General features: G+C 47.2%; 1 protein-coding gene across 2 annotated transcripts in view; it reads right to left on the bottom strand.

Annotated features, from left to right (window-relative positions):
- lrriq3 (leucine rich repeats and IQ motif containing 3) overlaps positions 1–20,454 on the bottom strand; it is a 54,926-nt gene that overhangs the window by 25,539 nt on the left and 8,933 nt on the right. For both annotated transcript variants that reach the window (XM_068036569.1, XM_068036568.1), the window contains exon 2: positions 4,296–4,574. In XM_068036569.1, the coding sequence (XP_067892670.1) occupies positions 4,296–4,493 (198 nt within the window). In that variant the 5' untranslated portion in view covers positions 4,494–4,574. The remainder of the gene's footprint in view (positions 1–4,295; positions 4,575–20,454) is intronic.

The raw sequence follows: 20,454 nt of genomic DNA, 5'->3' as shown, positions 1-20,454 counted from the left end.
GCTATCAAGCAGCTCTTGCTTAGCAATAACCTGCTCAGTGACGCTCAGTTTGGGTTCCACCAGGGCCACTCAGCTCCTGACTTCATTACAGCCTCGGTCCAAACATGGACAAAAGAGCTGATCTCAAGAGGTGAGGTGAGAGTGACTGCCCTTGACATCAAGGCAGCATTTGACCGAGTATGGCATCAAGGAGGCCGAGCAAAACTGGTCAATGGAAATCGGGGGGAAAACTCTCCGCTGGTTGGAGTCATATCTACCACAAAGGAAGATGGCTGTGGTTGTTGGAGGTCAAGCATCTCAGCTCCAGAACATCACTGCAGGAGTTCCTCAGGGTAGTGTCCTAGGCCCAACCATATTCAGCTGCTTCATCAATGACCTTCCTTCAATCGAGAGGTCAGAAGTGGGGATGTTTGCTGATGATTGCATTATGTTCAGCACCATTCGCAATTCCGCAGATACTGAAGCTGACCGTGTAGAAATGCAGCAAGACCTGGACAATATCCAGGCTTGGGCTGATAAATGGCAAGTAACATTCACACCACACAAGTGTCAGGCAATGACCATCTCCAACAAGAGAGAATCTAACCATCTCCTGTTGACATTCAATGGCATTACGATCACTGAATACCCCAATATCAACATCCTGGGGGTTACCATTTACCAGAAGCTGTACTGGAGAAGCCATATAAATACTGTGGCTACAAGTGCAGGTCAGAGGCTAGGAATCCTGCAGTGAATAACTCACCTCCTGACTCCCCAAAGCCTGTCCACCATCTACAAGGCACAAGTCAAGAGTGTGATGGAATACTCTCCACTTGCCAGAATGGGTGCAGCTCCAACAACACTCAAGAAGCTCGACACCATCCAGGATAAAGCAGCCTGCTTGATTGGCACCCCATCCACAAACATTCACTCCCTCCACCACTAACGCACAGTGGCAGCAGTGTGTACCATCTACAAGATGCACTGCAGCAACGCACCAAGGCTACTCAGGCAGCACCTTCCAAACCCGCGACCTCTACCACCTAGACGAACAAGGGCAGCAAATGCATGGGAACACCACCATCTGCAAGTTGCCCTCCAAGCCACACACCATCCTGACTTGGAACTATATCGCCGTTCCTTCACTGTCTCTGGGTCAAAATCCTGGAACTCCCTTCCTAACAGCACTGTGGGTGTACCTACCCCACATGGACTGCAGCGGTTCAAGAAGGCAGCTCACCACCACCTTCTCAAGGGTAATTAGGGATGTGCAATAAATGCTGGCCTTGCCAGCGATGCCCACATCCCATGAATGAATTTTTAAAAAGTACTCATTCAGTATTTTGCCTTGCCCTCTGCCTCTAAGCATATATCACCCTCTTTGTCTCTAATAGGACCCACCCCACTTCAAACCACTTCGTTTCTATTTACATGCCAGTCAAAGATTTTTGTATTCCCTATTATGTTTACTGTCGTTCTATTCTCATGATCTCTGTTTGCCAGTCTTATTTTCCTCTTTACTTCCCCTCTCAACTTACTGTATTTGGCCAGTACTCGCTTGAAGAATTCACCTGACTGACATACATCATACACCCACTTTTTTTGTTTCATCATATTCTCTATTTCCCCCTTGTTGGAAAGTACATTACGTGGACCTGAAACATCGCCTCGTTAAAGATCACCCATGCTCAGTTACAGTTTTTCCTGTCAGTCTTTGGTTCCATTTTACTCTAGTTAGATCCCCTCTCATCCCATTGAAGTTAGTCCTGTTGCAATTTTGAAGTTCTATTTTAGATTGTTACTTGATCTTCTCCATTACTAATTTAAACCTTATGATACAACTTCTGTCTCTCTCCCTTTCCCCTGTTCTGAATTAAGGCAATACAAAAGATTTGTCAAGGTACAGTGTAACCTCCTATTCCGTTATCTGTGATGAACAACGGTTTGCATTTATGTAGCATCTTTAAGGATAATTCTCAGCCTTGTTTTCAAATCCCTCCATGGCCTCTCTCCCTCCCTATTTTTGAAACCTCCTCCAGCTCTACAACCCTCTTAGATCTCTGCACTCCCCAATGCCTGGGCCCTAAGCTCTGGAATTTCCTCACTAAATCTCTAAGCCACTCTCTCCTCCTTTACGACATTCCTTAAAAACGCACTTCTTTGACCAGGTTTTGGTCACCTGCCCTAAAATCTCCTTATGTGGCCAACTGTCAAATTTTGTTTGATAATCACTCCTGTGAAGTGCCTTAGGATGTTTTACTATATTAACAACAACAGCAATAACTTGCATTATATAGTGCCTTTAATTTTCTCTTACAGGAAAGACACAGCTCTGAGGGGGTGAGGCAGCAGAAGGCATGGCTGCCAACTGCGGAGCAACGAAAATCGGATGTGCAAGAGACTAGAAAGACCAACAGAAATTGTGTGGACCCTTTGCCAAGACACAGAGCTTGCTACCACTGAGTTCTTCCTGTCTTACGAGAATGGGAGGTGATCTCATTGAAACATACAAGATTGTGAAGGGACTTGACAGGGTAGACACTGAGAGATTGTTTCCACTGGCTGGGCAATCTAGAACATGGGGGCACAGTCTCAGGATAAGGGGGTCAATCATTTAAGATTGAGATTAGGAGAAATTTCTTTACTCAGAGGGTTATGAATCTTTGGAATTCTGTACCCCAGAGGGTTGTGAATGCTCCATTGTTGAGTATCTCCAAGATTGAGATCGATAGATTTTTGGTCTTTTTAGGAATCAAGGGATATGGGGAATGGGCGGGAAAGTGGAGTTGAGCCAGAATATCAGCTGTGATCGTACTGAACGTTGGAGCAGGATTGATGGGCCATATGGTCTACTCCTGCCCCTATTTCTTATACTCTTATGATCAGATGCAGTAAATCAAGTAGGAGGCTTGTGCGGAGAATAGACCAGTTTAGTTAAATGGCCTGTTTCTGTTCTGTAAATTCTGTTTATGTTTAGAGATACAGCACTGAAACAGGCCCTTCGGCCCACCGAGTCTGTGCCGACCATCAACCACCCATTTATACTAATCCTACACTAATTCCATATCCCTACCACATCCCCACCTGTCCCTATATTTCCCTACCACCTACCTATACTAGAGGCAATTTATAATGGCCAATTTACCTATCAACCTGCAAGTCTTTGGCATGTGGGAGGAAACCGGAGCACCCAGCGGAAACCCACGCAGACACAGGGAGAACTTGCAATCTCCACACAGGCAGTACCCAGAATTGAACCCGGGTCGCTGGAGCTGTGAGGCTGCGGTGCTAACCACTGTGCCGCCCCAAGCAATTGGTTCCATACCCCCCTACCGCTCTTTCTCCATGGCCCTGCAAATTTCTTTTCAAGCGGCGGCACAGTGGCGCAGTGGTTAGCACCGCAGCCTCACAGCTCCAGTGACCCGGGTTCGGTTCTGGGTACTGCCTGAGTGGAGTTTGCAAGTTCTCCCTGTGACCGCGTGGGTTTCCGCCGGGTGCTCCGGTTTCCTCCCACAGCCAAAGACTTGCAGGTTGATAGGTAAATTGGCCATTGTAAATTGCCCCTAGTGTAGATAAGTGGTAGGAGAATTGAGGGAAGTTGGGGATGTTTAGTTTTAGTTTAGAGATACAGCACTGAAACAGGCCCTTCGGCCCACCGAGTCTGTGCTGACCAGCAACCACCCATTTATACTAATCCTACACTAATTCCATATTCCTACCACATCCCCACCTGTCCCTATATTTCCCCACCACCTACCTATACTAGGGGCAATTTATAATGGCCAATTTACCTATCAAACCTGCAAGTCTTTGGCATGTGTAATATTTATTGACCACTGATGCCCACTTTATGTTTCACTACAACTCTTTACACAAACACACACCAAAAAAAATTGATCTCAATTAGCACTCTCATTAAGGTAACAGCCGCCACTCAACATGTCCCCAGATGACACTGCTGGGAGCCGGGTTCCCCAAGTTGAAAAGCATGGGTCTGCACCATTCCGTTCTACCCTGTGGAGCTCTGGGCTGTCTGGGGCATATTCTCCCTCCTGCTAACTCTTTATACCAACTGCCTGTAAAAAGTACTGCATTGCCGGTCAAGCACTTTGGGATACGATGAGACCTGAGTTCTTTCAACAGCTCATGTTCACAAGGAATGCAATGAGATTCACTCAGTAGCTCTCACCGTGCACTGGTTAGTAGCTGTGTTGTTTCACAAACATTTAACTTTGGGACAAAGATCTGTTAGATTCTGAGACTTCCAATTGTGTGACATCCATCTTATTGAGCACACATTCTGTATCACTTACATGGTTTCCATGGAGATCCAGCTTGATTAAATTTGGACAGTTTGAGAGAGCATCAATTTTAGTGATGTAATTCCTGGGTAGGATGCAAATCTTCAGAGCAGAGCAATTGGTCAAGTAGCCCAGGTTTTTCAGATAATGTCCTGTCAAATTTACTACCACAATCTCCTCCAGTTTCTTCTCTTTGCACATATGGTCCATCTCTCCACGCGACAGGATTAACGATTTTGAAGGAGACACAAGGTGACTGCTGTCTACTAGACGTCTTATATCTGGGGAGATCTGTGGAACACACAACACCATCAAACAGTGAGAGAGAAAGCATAAAAGCATGTATAAAGCACCTATAACCAGGACAGAGGGCATGTAGACCCAGTAAAAACACATAAAAACTTAGTTAAAACAAATGGGCTAGTCACACAACAATAATGTGTTAAAACATAGGGGGGTATGAGTAGAACGGGGCACAGCACAGATGGCCGAGGAATTGTAAACAGTATAGATAAGACATATTGATGATACCAGACCCTGTCTTTCATGTAGCAGATAAAGGGGGTCGTCATGGATACTAGATAAGATTTGATTCATAGTAGATAATGGGAAACTGTGAAGTTTTGAACAGGTTCCCACTGAGTCAAATAAGGAATTATCATTATGTCAGTATACCAGACCCCTATGAGTAAGTAAGAGGGGAGGGTCTTGGAAACAAGATTTAACCCCTGACTGAAACTGAGGAAGGTACAAGAACCCCGCAGAAGAACACTCGAGAAGATACCCTGAGCCAGGGGCTCAGAGAACAGAAGAGCAGTCGCAAGTCCGAGACTGATCACCTCGTGTCTTGACGGGTAGTATACTATACAAGTAGTGAGAGCTTGTACTTGATGATTTAGTGTGTGAATAAAATATCGATATACCTTTCACCAATCGGATTCCGCGAATTCTTTAAGTGTAAGTGCGTATTAGGCACAACAGGCATGACTGCTGAGTGGATTTTCTGTATAAAGTATGTCTCCCTTCTCCCTTTCTCTTTTATAAAAAGCACATCATCTAGGCTGACACTTCAGTGCGCATTGTCAGGAATGATTAAACTGAGGCCCTGTCTGATCTCTCAGATGAATGTGAAAGATCCCATGACACTATTCAAAGAACAGCATGAGTTCTCCTCAGTATCCTGGCCAATATTTAACCCTCAACCAACTGGTTATTAGCTCATTGCTGTTTGTGGGAGCTGGCTGTGCCCAAGTTGGCTGCCGTGTTTCCTACATTACAACAGTGACTGCACTTCAAAAGTACTTCATTGACGGTGAAACGCTTTTGGATTTTCCGGGAATGTGAAAGGTATGGTATAAATGCAAGATCTTTCTCAATTTTTTTTTTTAGTTTGAAAATTTATTCGGAGGTGCGGTAAGTAGCGTAGATCAGAGGAGGAAGTTACAAATGGACATAGATTAAGTGAATGAGCAAAACTGTGGCAGATGGAGCTTAATGTGAGGAAGTGTGATTTCATTCATGAGAGACAATTTGGGCTGAATTTTATGTTGCTCCCGCTGTAATCGGCGGCGGATGTAAAAAATGCCGGCCCACATGCCTGGGCTCATTTACATGGCCAGGGTGAACCGCACCACCTCCCCCCGCCACCGATTACGCCGTTTTTAAAGGGCTTCGAGCCCTAGATGAAAATTTAAATATTTGAAGAAAAATCAATAAAACTTCATTTAAAAAAATTAAACATACACTTCCGTGCCCTCTCCCCCCACCCCACCAAAAAATACTTACCTGTGCACCTGACCTTCCCCCCCACCCCCCAAGTTCACAAACTTTTATCTTTAACTCTTCCCACCTTCCCCTCCACCAATCATATTAGTTTGACCCCAGTCACCCCCTCCCACACTGAAATACTTACCTGCTCTCCCCTCCCGACCATTGTCTCGCATTGGATCTCCGAACCGAGATCCGCAGGCATGGGAGTGCCGGCCACCGGCTACAATATCAGAGCAGGACAGACAGCGGGAGCAGGCAAGTATTTGATTCATTTATTTTAATAAATTTAAATACTGAGATCGGCCTCCCTTCGCGGAGCAGCAGTGGGGGGGGGGGGGTGCCGCCACGAGGCCTCACCGTCGCCGGCAATATCAGGCCGGGCCTTCCCGGCATCGAGGTCTGAAGCGGGCTTCTCCTGGAGACATTTTCTGGCCCTCCCCCACCACGACCCCAACATTGTTGGGGTGGGGGGAGCTGTAAAATCCAGTCCAATTTGTTTAAGCTTCTTAATGACAAGAGACTAGGAACCATGGAGCAGCAAAAAGGTTTGTGTGTCCAGATGCACAAATCACTAAAAGCTAGTGCGTAGGTACAACACGGCTAAAGAAATGTTGGCCTTTATCTCAAGTGTCTAGAACACAAAGGAGGAGGAGTGATGCTTCGGTTATAGAGAGTTTTAATCAGACTCCACCTGAGTACAGCATTCAGTGCCACGCACTGCTCCTCTGGAAACATGTATGTCGTTACACCACACAGTCAGCAGCGGTTCAAGAAAGCCTTCTCCAACCCCTTCTCGAGGGCAATTAGGGATGGGAAATAAATGCTGGCCTTACTGGTGATGCCCACATTCCGTGAATGAATAAACAAAGATATTGGCCTTGGAGTGGGTACTGCGTGGATTTAACAGAATAATAGCAGAGCTAAAAGAGTTAAATAATGGGGACAGGTTGTACTCAGGTGGATCCTCCTTTGAGTCCAAGACTAGTAGTTTCAACTAAAATAAGGCCAATTATAAGGGAATAAAAACAGAGCGAGCAAAAGTGAACTGGCAAAGTAGGTTAAGGGATAGGTCAATAGAGATGCAGTGGCTGACATTTAAGGGGATATTTCAGAATACTCAAAATAGATACATTCCAACGAGAGAGAAAAATTCCAAGGGGAGGACCCACTATCCGTGGTTAACTAAAAAAAGTTAAAGATAGAATCAAACTTAAAGAAAAAGCATATAATTGCGCAAAGATGGTTGGCAGGTCAGAAGATTGGACAGAATATAAAAAGCAGCAAAGAACGACTAAAAGATTAATAAGGAAGGAAAAGTTACAGTACGAGAGAAAGCTGGCGAGAAATATAAAAACTGCATTGGTTTTAATTTTCCAAAATTCCCTAGATTCGGGGAAGGTTCCATTAGATTGGAAAATAGTGAATGTAACTCATTTAGTCAAAAGGGGAGGGAGACAGAAAGCAGAAAACTACAGGCCAGTTAGCTTAACATTGGTCATAGGGAAAATGTTAGATGCTATTATTAAAAACGTTATAGCAGGACACTGTGGGTGTACCTACCCCACATGGACTGCAGCGGTTCAAGAAGGCAGCTCACCATCACCTTCTCAAGGGCAATTAGGGATGGGCAATAAATGCTGGCCTAGCCAGCGATGCCCTCAACCCATGAATGAATTAAAAAAAACTTAGAAAAATGCAAGGTAATCAGGCAGAGTCAACATAGTTTTGTGAAAGAGAAATCATGTTTAACCACAGTGGCGCAGTGGTTAGCACCGCAGCCTCACAGCTCCAGCGACCCGGGTTCAATTCTGGGTACTGCCTGTGTGGAGTTTGCAAGTTCTCCCTGTGTCTGCGTGGGTTTTCTCCGGGTGCTCCGGTTTCCTCCCACAAGCCAAAAGACTTGCAGGTCGGTAGGTAAATTGGCCATTATAAATTGCCTCTAGTATAGGTAGGTGGTAGGGAAATATAGGGACAGGTGTGGTAGGAATATGGGATTAGTGTAGGATTAGTATAAATGGGTGGTTGATGGTCGGCACAGACTCGGTAGGCCGAAGGGCCTGTTTCAGTGCTGTATCACTAAACTAAACTCAGTAACATGTGCTGTGGATAAAGGGGAACCAGTGGATGGACTGTACTTAGATTTCCAGAAGGCATTTGATAAGGTGCTATTCAAAGGTTATTGCGGAAAATAAAAGCTCATGGTGTAGGGGGTAACATATTGGCATGGATAGAAGATTGGCTAGCTAACAGGAAACAGAGAATGGGCATAAAAAGCAGGACCTCAAAAGTAGTAATCTCAGGATTACTCCCAGTCAAAGGGGCAAGTGAACCTAGGAATAGGAGAATTGCGTGATTGAACATGTGGCTGGAGAAATGGTGTAGGAGGGAGGGCATCAGATTTCTGAGACATTGGAACCGGTTCTGGGGCAGGTGGGACCTGTACATGATGGATGGGTTGCATCTTAGCAGGACTGGACGAATATCCTCGCAGGGAGATTTGCTAATGCTGTTGGGGAGGGTTTAAATTAAATTGTCAGGGGGATGGGAACCTGAGAGGAAGCCCAGATTGGAGGAAAGCTAAACTGGTAACTTGTCTGGGGTGTGGGAACCAGGAGCAAGTATTAGAGAGGAATACAAAGGTGCACAGAATACTGGGAGAGATAGATAACACAACAGTAGGGAATAGTACCTTATTTGGTGGGGTCAGAGTAAGGGAGAAAGTAATAAAGTCTGAATCAGGGTTAATGTGCATGTCTGTGAATGCACGGAGTATGGTTAATAAGACTGGTGATGCACAGGTGTAGATTGCTATGTGGAAATATGATGTTGTGGCTATAAAAGAGACCTGACTCAAAGAAGGGCAGGACTGGATGTTAAATATTCCTGGATACAAGGTGTTCAGGAAAGATAGGAAAGGGAAAAAAGGGAGAGGAGTGGTGGTAATAAGGAGAGCATTGCAGTGCTGGAGAAAAAGGATGTCCCAGAGGGGTCGAGGACAGAATCAATTTGGCTAGAGCCAAGAAACAAAAAAGGTGCAGTTACATTGCTCGGTGTTGTCTGTAGGCCACCAACTAGTAAGGACGTGGAGGAACAAATTTGCAAGGAAATTACAGAGGTGCAAAAATTATAGGGTAGTTATAATGGGGGACTTGAATTATCTAAACATAGACTGGGATAATAGTAGTGTAAAGGGCAGTGTGGGGCAAGAGTTTCTAGAGTGTGTTCAGGAAAGTTTTCTACAACAGTATGTTGCTAGTCCAACGAGAAAGGGGGCACTGCTAGACCTGGTTCTTGGGAATGAGGTGGGCCAAGTGGATCAAGTATCTGTAGGAGAGCATTTAGCGGATAGTGATCATTGTATCATAAGGTTTAGGCTGACTATGGAAAAGGGACAAAAAGCAATCTAGGGTAAGAATAATTAACTGGGGGAAGGCCAATTTCAATGGGGTAAGAATGGAACTGGGCCGAATAAACTGGAGTCAAAAGCTAGCAGGATAACCGGTAGATAAACAATGGGCTACCTGCAAAGAAAAGATAGTTCGGGCACAATCAAGGTATGTTCCCTCGAAGGGGAAAAGAAGGGCAAACAAATCTAGAGCTCCCTGGGTGACAAAAGAGGTAGAGATTAATATAAAGAAGACATAAATAATGATAGAAGACAGGTAGAAAACAGAACCAGGCTGAATATAGAAGGTCCAGAAGGGAAGTAAAAAAGCATCCACAGGAACGTGTTGGTGCAGTGGTACTGTCACTGGACTAGTAACCCAGAAACCCAGGGTATTGTACTAGGGATGTGGGTTCGAATCCCACCATAGCAGAAGGTGAAATTTGAATTCAATTAATAAATCTGGAATTAAAACTTAGTCTAATGATGGCCATGAAACCATTGTCGATTGCTGTAAAAACCCATCTGGTTCACTAATGTCCTTTAGAGAAAGAAATCTGCTGTCCTACCTGGTCTGCCCTACGTGTGATTCCAGATCCAGAGCAATGTGGTTGACTCTTAAATGGCCTAGCAAGCAACTCAGTTTTATTTAACTGTTACAAAGCCATTAAAGAATGAAACCAGATGGACCACCTGGCATCGACCGAGGCACCGGAAATGACACCTTGCAAAGTCCGCCTTATTAACATCTGGACGCTTGTGCCAAAGTTGGGAGAGCTGTCCCACAGACTAATCCAACAACAGCATGACATAGTCATATGTAATCAGACCTTACAGACAATGTCCCAGACACCACCATCACAATCCCTGGACAGACCCAGCAGAGGTGGCGGCACAGTGGTATACAGTCTAGAGGGAGTCACCCTGGGGGTCCTCAACATAGTCTCCGGAACCATGAAGTCTCATGGCATCAGGTCAAACATTTGCAAGGAAACCTCCTGCTGATTACCACCTACCGCCCTTCCTCAGCTGATGAATTAGTACTCCTCCATGTTGAACACCACTTGGAGGAAGCACTGAGGGTGGCAAGGGCGCAAAATGTACTCTGGGTGGGGGACTTCAATGTCCATCACCAAGAGTGGCTTGGTAGCACCACAACTGACCGAGCTGGCCGAGTACTAAAGGACATAGCTGCTGGACTGGGTCTGCTGCGGGTGGTGAGAGAACCAACAAGAGGGAAAAACATACTTAGAGTCAGAGAGTCATACAGCACAGAAACAGGCCAATCGTGTCTGCGCCGGCCATCATACTTGACCTCGTCCTCACCAATCAGCCTGCCACATCTGTCCATGATGGTATTGGTAGGAGTGACCAGTGCACAGTCCTTGTGGAGACGAAGTCTCGCCTTCACATTGCACTGGATACTGCAAAGGCTATGGGCCCTGACAACATTCCGGCAATAGTACTGAAGACCTGTGCTCCAGAACTTGCCGCACTCCTAGCCGAGCTGTTCCAGTGCAGCTACAACACTGGCAACGTGGAAAATTGCCCAGGTATGTCCTGTACACAAAAAGGAGGACAAGTCCAACCCGGCCAATTACCGCCCCATCATTCTACTCTCAATCATCAGTAAAGTGATAGAAGGTGTCATCGACAGTGCTAACAAGTGGCACTTGTTTAGCAATGTCCTGCTCAGTGAAACTCAGTTTGGGTTCCGCCAGGGCCACTCAGCCCCTGACCTCATACAGCCTTGGCTCAAACATAGACAAAAGAGCTGAAATCAGGAAATGAGGTGAGAGTGACTGCCCTTGATATCAAGGCCTCAGGGAGCCCGAGCAAAACTGAAGTCAATGGGAATCAGGGAGTAACCTTTCCGCTGGTCGGACACATACCCAGCGTAAAGGAAGATGGTTGTGGTTGTTGGAGGTCAATGGTCTCAGCTCCAGGACATAATTGCAGGAGTTCCTCAGTGTCGTGTCCTAGGCCCAACCATCTACAGCTGCTTCATCAATGACCTTCCTTTAATCATAAGGTCAGAAGTGGGGATGTTCATTGATGATTGCACAATGTTCAGCACCGTGTTCAGAACCATTTGCAACTCCTCAGATACTGAAGCAGTGCTTGGAGCAATGCAGCAAGACCTGGACAATATCCAGGCTTGGGATGATAAGTGGCAAGTAACATTCGCACCACACAAGTGCCAGGCAATGACCATCTCCAACAAGAGACATTCTAACTATCTCCCCTTGACATTCAATGGCATTACCATTGTTGAACTTAAAAACAAAAAGGGGGCAATCACTTGGCTGGGTGTGTACTACCGGCCTCCAAACAGTCAGGGAGAGATAGAGGAGCAGATAAACAGGCAAATCTCAGAGAGGTGCAAAAATAATAGGGTAATAATGGTAGGGGATTTCAACTTCCCCAATATCAACTGGGATAGTCTTAGTACAAAAGGCTTAAAGGGGGCGGAATTCTTAAAATTCGTACAGGAAAGCTTTTTGAGCCAGCACGTAGAAAATCCCACAAGAGAAGGGGCGGTACTGGACCTAATCCTAGGGAATGAAGCCGGACAAGTAGTAGCAGTGTCAGTGGGGGAGCATTTCGGGGATAGTGACCATAACTATAGGATTTAAGGTCGTTATGGAAAAGGACAAAGATGGAGCGGGAATAAAGGTACTGAATTGGGGGAAGGCCGATTTCAATATGATAAAACAGGATCCGGCCAAAGTGGACTGGGAGCAGCTACTTGTAGGAAAGTCTACATCAAACCAGTGGGAGTCATTCAAAGAGGAAATAGTGAGAGTTGAGGACCAACATATTCCCGTTAAGGTAAAGGGAAGGACCAACAAGTCCAGGGAACCCTGGATGTCAAGGGATATAGAGGATTGGATCAGTAAAAAAAAGGAGGCTTACGGCAGATTCAGAGCGCTGAAAACAGCGGAGGCACTAGAGGAGTATAGAAAGTGTAGGGGGGTACTTGAAAAAGTAATTAGGAGAGCGAAGAGGGGACATGAAAAAACACTGGCGGGAAAGATAAAAGAAAATCCCAAGGCATTTTATAAGTATATTAAGGGCCATTGACCAGAAACTGAACTGGAGTAGCCATATAAATACCATGGCTACAAGAGTAGGTCAGAGGCTAGGAATGCTGCGGCGAGTAACTCACCTCCTGACTCCCCAAAGCCTGGCCACCATGTACAAGGCACAAGTCAGGAGTGTGATGGAATACTCTCCACTTGCCTGATTGGGTGCAGTTCCAACAACACTCAAGAAGCTCAACACCATCCAGGACAAAGCAGCCCGCTTGATTGGCACACCATCTACAAACATTCACTCCCTCCACCACCGACGCACAGTGGCAGCAGTGTGTACCATCTACAAGATGCACTGCAGCAACGCACCAAGGCTCCTTAGACAGCACCTTTCAAACCCGCAACCTCTACCACCTTGAAGGACAAGAGCAGCAGATGCATGGGAACATCACCACCTGCAAGTTCCCCTCCAAGTCACACACCATCCTGACTTGGAACTATATCGCTGTTCCTTCACTGTCGCTGGGTCAAAATCCTGGAACTCCCTTCGTAACAGCACTGTGGGTGTACCTTCCTCACATGGACTGCAGCGGTTCAAGAAGGCAGCTCACCACCACCTTCTCAAGGGCAATTAGGGATGGGCAATAAATGCTGGCATAGCCAGTGACACCCAGATGCCATGAATGAATAATAAAAAAAGAGGATAACCAGGGAAAGAGTAGGGCCCATTAGGGACCAAAGTGGCAATCTGTGTGGAGAAGGAGATAATAGGTGAGGTTTTAAATGATTACTTTTTATCTGTGTTCACTATGGTGAAGGACACTGTCGGTGTAGAGATCAGAGAGGGGGATTGTGATATACTTGAACATATTAGCATTGAAAGGGAGGCAGTATTAGCGGTTTTAGTGGGCTTACAAGTGGATAAATCCCCAGGCCCAGATGAGATGTATCCCAGGCCATTATGTGAGGCAAGGGAGGAGATAGCAGGAGCTCTGACACAAATTTTCAAATTCTCTCTGGCCACAGGAGAGGTACCAGAGGACCGGAGGACAGCGAATGTGGTACCATTATTCAAGAAAGGTAGCAGGGATAAAACAGGTAATTACAGGCCAGTGTGTCTGACATCAGTGGTAGGGAAAATATTGGAAAATATTCTGAGGGACAGGATTAATCTCCACTTGGAGAGGCAGGGATTAATCAGAGATAGTTAGCATGGCTTTGTCAGGGGAAGATTGTGTCTAACAAACTTGATTGAATTTGTCGAGGCGGTGAATAGATGTGTAGATGAGGGTAAAGCAGTTGATGTAGTCTACATGGACTTTAGTAAGGCTTTTGATAAGGCCCCGCATGGGAGATTGGTTAAGAAGGTAAGAGCCCATGGGATCCAGGGCAATTTGGCAAATTAGATCCAAAATTGACTTAGTGGCAGGAGGCAGAGGATGATGGTCGAGGGGTGTTTTTGCGAGTGGAAGCCTGTGACCAGTGATGTTCCGCAGGGATCGGTGCTGGGACCCTTGCTGTTTGTAGTGTACATTAATGATTTAGATGTGAATATAGGAGGTATGATCAGTAAGTTCGCAGACGACATGAAAATTAGTGGTGTCGTAAATAGTGAGGAGGAAAGCCTTCGATTACAGGACGATATAGACGGGCTGGTAAAATGGGTGGAGCAGTGGCAAATGGAATTTAATCCTGAGAAGTGTGAGATGATGCATTTGGGAAGGACTAACAAGACAAGGGAATATACAATGGATGGTAGGACCCTAGGTAGTACAAAGGGTCAGAGGGACCTTGGTGTACATGTCCACAGGTCACTGAATGCAGCAGCAGCACAGGTAGATAAAGTGGTTCGGAAGGCATATGGGATACTTGCCTTTATTAGCCGAGGCACAGAATATAAGAGCAAGGAGGTTATTATGGAGCTGTATAAAATGCTAGTTCGGCCACAGCTGGAGTACTGTGTACAGTTCTGGTCACCCCATAATAGGAAGGATGTGATTGTACTGGAGAAGGTGCAGAGGAGATTCACCAGGATGTTGCCAGGGCTGGAGTATTTCAGATATGAAGAGAGACTGGATAGGCTAGGGTTATTTTCCTTAGAGCAGAGAAGGCTGAGGGGTGACCTGATTGAGGTATTCAAAATTATGAGAGGCATAAATAGGTTAGATAGGAAGAAACTTTTTCCCTTAGCAGAGGGGTGAATAACCAGGGGGCACAGATTTAAGGTAAGGGGCAGGAAGTTTAGAGGGGATTTGGGAAAACATTTTTTACCCAGAGGGTGGTTGGAATCCGGAAGGAGTGGTAGAGGCAGGAACCCTCACAACATGTAAGAAGTATTTAGATGAGCACTTGAAATGCCATAGCATACAAGTCTGAGGGCCAAGTGCTGGAAAATGGGTGTTAGAATAGTTAGGTGCTTGATGGACATCACAGACACGATGGCCTGTTTCTGTGCTGTATAACTCTATGAAACCCCACTATCAACATCCTAGGGGTTACCATTGACCAGTAACTGAACAGGAGGAGCCATAAAAATACCGTGGCTACAAGAGCAGGTCAGAGGCGAGGAATCCTGAGGCGAGTAACTCACCTCCTGTCCACCATCTAAAATGCACAAGTCAGGAGTGTGATGGAATACTGTCCACTTGTCTGGATGGGTGCAGCTCCAACAACACTCAAGAAGCTCAACACCATCCAGGACAAAGTAGCCTGCTTGATTGGCACCTCCAACAAACATTCACTCCCTCCATCACCGACACAGTGGCAGCAGTGTGTACCATCTACAAGATGCACTGCAGCAACGCACCAAGGCTCCTGTGACAGCACCTTCCAAACCCGCGACCTCCACCACCTCGAAGGACAAGAGCAGCAGATGCATGGGAACATCACCATCTGCAAGTTCCCATCCAAGTCACACACCATCCTGACTTGGAACTGTATCGCCGTTCCTTCACTGTCGCTGGGTCAAAATCCTGGAACTCCCTTCGTAACAGCACTGTGGGTGTACCTACCTCACATGGACTGCAGCGGTTCAAGAAGGCAGCTCACCACTACCTTCTCAATGGCAATTAAGGATGGGCAATAAATGCTGGCATAGCCAGTGACACCCACATCCCATGAATGAATAAAAAAAAAGGCAACTCCGTCAGCCCAGGAATGAGCCTAATGAACCTTCTCTGAACTGCCTCCAATACAAGTATATTCATCCTTAAATAAGGAGGCCAGAATTGTGCACAGTACTCAGGTGTGATCTCACCAATGCCCTGTAGAGTTGTAGCAAGACTTCCCTACTTTTATACTCGATCCCCCTTCCAATTGCCTTCCTAATTACTTCCTGTATCTGCATGCTCACTTTTTGTGATTCATGTATGACGACACCCAGATCCCTCTGTACCACAGCATGCTGCAGTCTCTCTCCATTTAAATAATATTTTGCTTTCCTATTCTTCCCACATGTGAAGTAGACAACTTCACATTTTCTCACATTATACTTCATCCACCAAATTTTTGCCTACTCACATCTATATCCCTTTGCAGACAGTCTTCCTCAGAACTTGCTTTCCTACCTAATCTTTGTATCATCAGCAAATTTGGCTACAAGACAGTCTGTCTCTTCATCCAAGACATTAATATAGATTGTAAATAGTTGAGGCCACAGCATTGATCCCTGTGGCACCCCACTAGTTAGTTTGCCAACCTGAAAATGGCCCATATATCCCAACTCTCCGTTTTTGTTAGTTAGCTAATCCTCTATCCATGTGAATATATTACCCACAACAGCATGAGCTCCTGTCTTGTGCAGTAACCTTTTCGGTGACAAATGCTTTTTGGAAATCCAAATACACTACATCTACTGGTCCCCCTTTATCCACCATGTTTTTAAATCCTCAAAGAACTCTTCATAAATTTGTCAAACACAGTATTACTTTTACAAAACCATGGTGACTGCTTGATTGTATTATGATTTTCTAAACGTCCTGCTACAACTTCCTTACTATTGGATTTCACCATTTTCCCAACATTTTGGCTTTCTGTTTCCATCCTTCCTTGAATAGAAGATAGCTGTATAAAACAGTAGTAAGCTGTATAAAATGCTAGTTAGGCCACAGCTGGAGTACTGTGTACAGTTCTGGGCATCACACTATTGGAAGGATGTGATTGCACTGGAGACGGTGCAGAGGGGATTCACCAGGATGTTGCCTGGGCTGGAGCTTTTCAGCTATGAAGAGAGACTGAAAAGGCTACAATTGTTTCCTTTAGACTGAGGGGGCACATGATTGAGGTGTACAAGGTTATGAGGGGCATTGATAGGAAGAAACCTTTTCCCTTAGTGGAGGGGTCAATAACCAGAGGGCATAGATTTACGGTAAGGGGAAGGAGGTTTAGAGGGGATCTGAGGAAAAACTTTTTCACCCAGAGGATGGTTGGAACCTGGGACGCACTGTCTGAAGAGGTGGTAGAGGTAGGAACCCTCACAACATTTAAGAAGTATTTAGATGAGCACTTGAAACGTCATAGCATACAACGCTACGGGCCAAGTGCTGGAAAATGGGGTTAGAATAGTTAGGTGCTTGATGGCCGGCACGGACACGATGGGCCGAAGGGCCTGTTTCTGTGCTGTATAACTCTATGACTCTATTACATTTGCAGTTTTCCAATCCACTGGGACCTTTCCAGAATCGAGGGAATTTTGGAAGATTACAACCAATGCATCAACTATCCCTGCTACCACTTTTTTTAAGACCCTAGGATGCAGGACATCAGGTCCAGGGAACTTGTCTTTAGTGGTCGCCACACTACCAGAAGGACGTGGAGGCTTTGGGGAGGGTACAGAAGAGGTTTACCAGGATGTTGCCTGGTCTGGAGGGCATTAGCTATGAGGAGAGGTTGGAAAAACACGGATTGTTTTCACTGGAACGACGGAGGTGGAGGGGCAACATGATAGAGGTTTACAAAGTTATGAGCGGCATGGACAGAGTGGATAGTCAAGAAGCTTTTTCCCAGGGTGGAAGAGTCAGTTACTAGGGGACATAGGTTGAAGGTGCGAGAGGCAAAGTTTAGAGGGGATGTGCGAGGCAAGTTTTTTTACAGAGGGTGCTGAGTGCCTGGAACTTGCTGCCAGGGGAGGTGGTGGAAGCAGATACGATAGCGACGTTTAAGAGACATCTTGACAAATATATGAATAGGAAGGGAATAGAGGGATATGGGCCCCGGAAGTGCAGAAGGTGTTAGTTTAGGCAGGCATCAAGATCGGCACAGGCTTGGAGGGCCGAATGGCCTGTTTCTGTGCTGTACTGTTCTTTGTTAGTTTTCTGAATACTTTTTCTCTAGTGATAGTGACAATCACCTGCCCAAGATCATGTTGTATGGAGAGCCGACCATGGGTAAAAGGGACAGAGGGGCCCCATGCAAACGTTTCGAGGACTCCCTGAAGAAGTCCCTCTGTGTGCCACATCGACTATCACCAGTGGGAACCGCAGGTCAGATCATGATGCCTGGAGATGCTACATCAGGAGAGCTAAATTCATCTTTGAGACTGAGCGAAGAACCAACATGAAAGAGAAAAGGAGGAGAAGGATAGACTACACTTTCACTTGGACCTGCTGTGGGAAAATCTACAGGTCATGGATAGGCCTGACTAGCCACCAGTGGGCCTGCAACCGATGACTACATCCTTCCGAAAAACTTCATCCGCGAAGAAATGCCAAGCATGATTGTTTTAAGTTCCTCTCTTCCTTTTGCCCCGATCTTCTCCTATTGTTGGGATTTTTTTGTGTCTCGGTCCGTGAAGACTGACACAAAATAATTGTTCAAAGTCTCTCCCATTATTAATTCCCATGTTTCATCCTCTAAGGTTCATTTACTTTAGCTATTCTCTTCCCTTTTATATACTTGTAGAAGCTCTTACTGTCTGCTTTTATATTTCTTACTACTTTACTCATATTCTGATTTCTCCCTCTTATTTTTAGTCATCCTTTGCTGATTTCCACACGTTTCCCAATTGTCTGGTGGTGAGGTGAGGGAACTGGGGGCAGGGGGCAATGAGAAAGAGCTGGCAGGCGGGGGGGGTTGGGGGGGGGAGGGGTGGGGTTCGTGGCTTGAGGGGGCGGAGTTTGTAGACTAGGGAGGCTGGGTAAAGATACTGGGGTGGGGCAGAGTTTGCTGACTGGGGGTGGGGTTAGCAGGATGGGGCAGGCTTAGTGGGTTGGGGGCGTGATTAATGGGACGGGGCAGGGTTCGTGGGATGGGGCGGGGTTTACTGACTGGGGGTGGGGATAGCAGGATGGGGCAGGCTTAGTGAGTTGAGGGCGTGGTTCGGGGGATGGGGCTGGGTTCGCGGGATGGGGCGGGGTTTGCGGGATGGGGCGGGGTTTGCTGACTGGGGGCAGGATTAGCTGACTGAGGGCGGGGTCAGCGGGATGGGGCAGAGTTTTCTGACTGGGGGCAGGGTTTGCTGACTGGGGTGGGGTTAACGAGATGGGGGCAGGGTTTGCTGACTGGGGGCAGGGTTTACGGGATGGGGGCAGGGTTTTCTGATGGGGCAGGGTTACGAGATGGGGGCAGGGTTAACGAGATGGGGGCAGGGTTAACGAGATGGGGGCAGGGTTTGCTGACTGGGGGCAGGGTTAACGAGATGGGGGCAGGGTTAACGAGATGGGGGCAGGGTTTGCTGACTGGGGGCAGGGTTAACGAGATGGGGGCAGGGTTTGTTGACTGGGGGCAGGGTTAACGAGATGGGGGCAGGGTTTTCTGATGGGGCAGGGTTAACGGGATGGGGGCAGGGTTTTCTGATGGGGCAGGGTTAACGAGATGGGGGCAGGGTTAACGAGATGGGGGCAGGGTTAACGAGATGGGGGCAGGGTTTGCTGACTGGGGCAGGGTTAACAAGATGGGAGCAGGGTTAACGGAATGGGGGCAGGGTTTGCTGACTGGGGGCAGGGTTAACGAGATGGGGGCAGGGTTTACTGCCTGGAGCGGGGTTAGTAGGATGGGAGCAGGGTTTACTGCCTGGAGCGGGGTTAGTAGGATGGGAGCAGGGTTTACTGCCTGGGGCGGGGTTAGTAGGATGGGGGCAGGGTTTACTGACTGGGGGCGGGGTTAACGAGATGGGGGCAGGATTTACTGACTGGGGTGGGGTTATCGGGATGGGGGCAGAGTTTGCTATTTGGGGCAGGGTTTACTGCCTGGAGCGGGGTTAGTAGGATGGGGGCAGGGTTCACTGACTGGGGTGGGGTTATCAGGATGGGAGCAGGGTTTACTGACTGGGGGCGGGGTTAGTAGGATGGGGGCAGGGTTTACTGACTGGGGGTGGGGTTAACGGGATGGGGGCAGGGTTTACTGACTGGGGGCGGGGTTAGTAGGATGGGGGCAGGGTTTACTGATTGGGGGTGGGGTTATCGGGATGGGGGCAGGGTTTACTGACTGGGGGCGGGGTTAGTAGGATGGGGGCAGGGTTTACTGACTGGGGGTGGGGTTATCGGGATGGGGGCAGAGTTTGCTATTTGGGGCAGGGTTTACTGCCTGGAGCGGGGTTAGTAGGATGGGGGCAGGGTTCACTGACTGGGGTGGGGTTATCAGGATGGGAGCAGGGTTTACTGACTGGGGGCGGGGTTAGTAGGATGGGGGCAGGGTTTACTGACTGGGGGCGGTGTTAGTAGGATGGGGGCAGGGTTTACTGACTGGGGGCGGTGTTAGTAGGATGGGGGCAGGGTTTACTGACTGGGGGTGGGGTTAACGGGATGGGGGCAGGGTTTACTGACTGGGGGCGGGGTTAGTAGGATGGGGGCAGGGTTTACTGATTGGGGGTGGGGTTATCGGGATGGGGGCAGGGTTTACTGACTGGGGGCTGGGTTAGTAGGATGGGGGCAGGGTTTACTGACTGGGGTGGGGTCAGCGGGATGGGGGCAGGGTTTACTGACTGGGGGTGGGGTTAGCGGGATGGGTTTGGAAACTGGGGGCGGGGGGGCCGGTGATTGATGAT

This window comes from Heterodontus francisci, chromosome 8 (genome assembly GCF_036365525.1).
Source record: "Heterodontus francisci isolate sHetFra1 chromosome 8, sHetFra1.hap1, whole genome shotgun sequence".
In the NCBI taxonomy this organism is placed as follows: domain Eukaryota; kingdom Metazoa; phylum Chordata; class Chondrichthyes; order Heterodontiformes; family Heterodontidae; genus Heterodontus; species Heterodontus francisci.
This window is presented reverse-complemented; position numbering and strand designations above follow the sequence as displayed.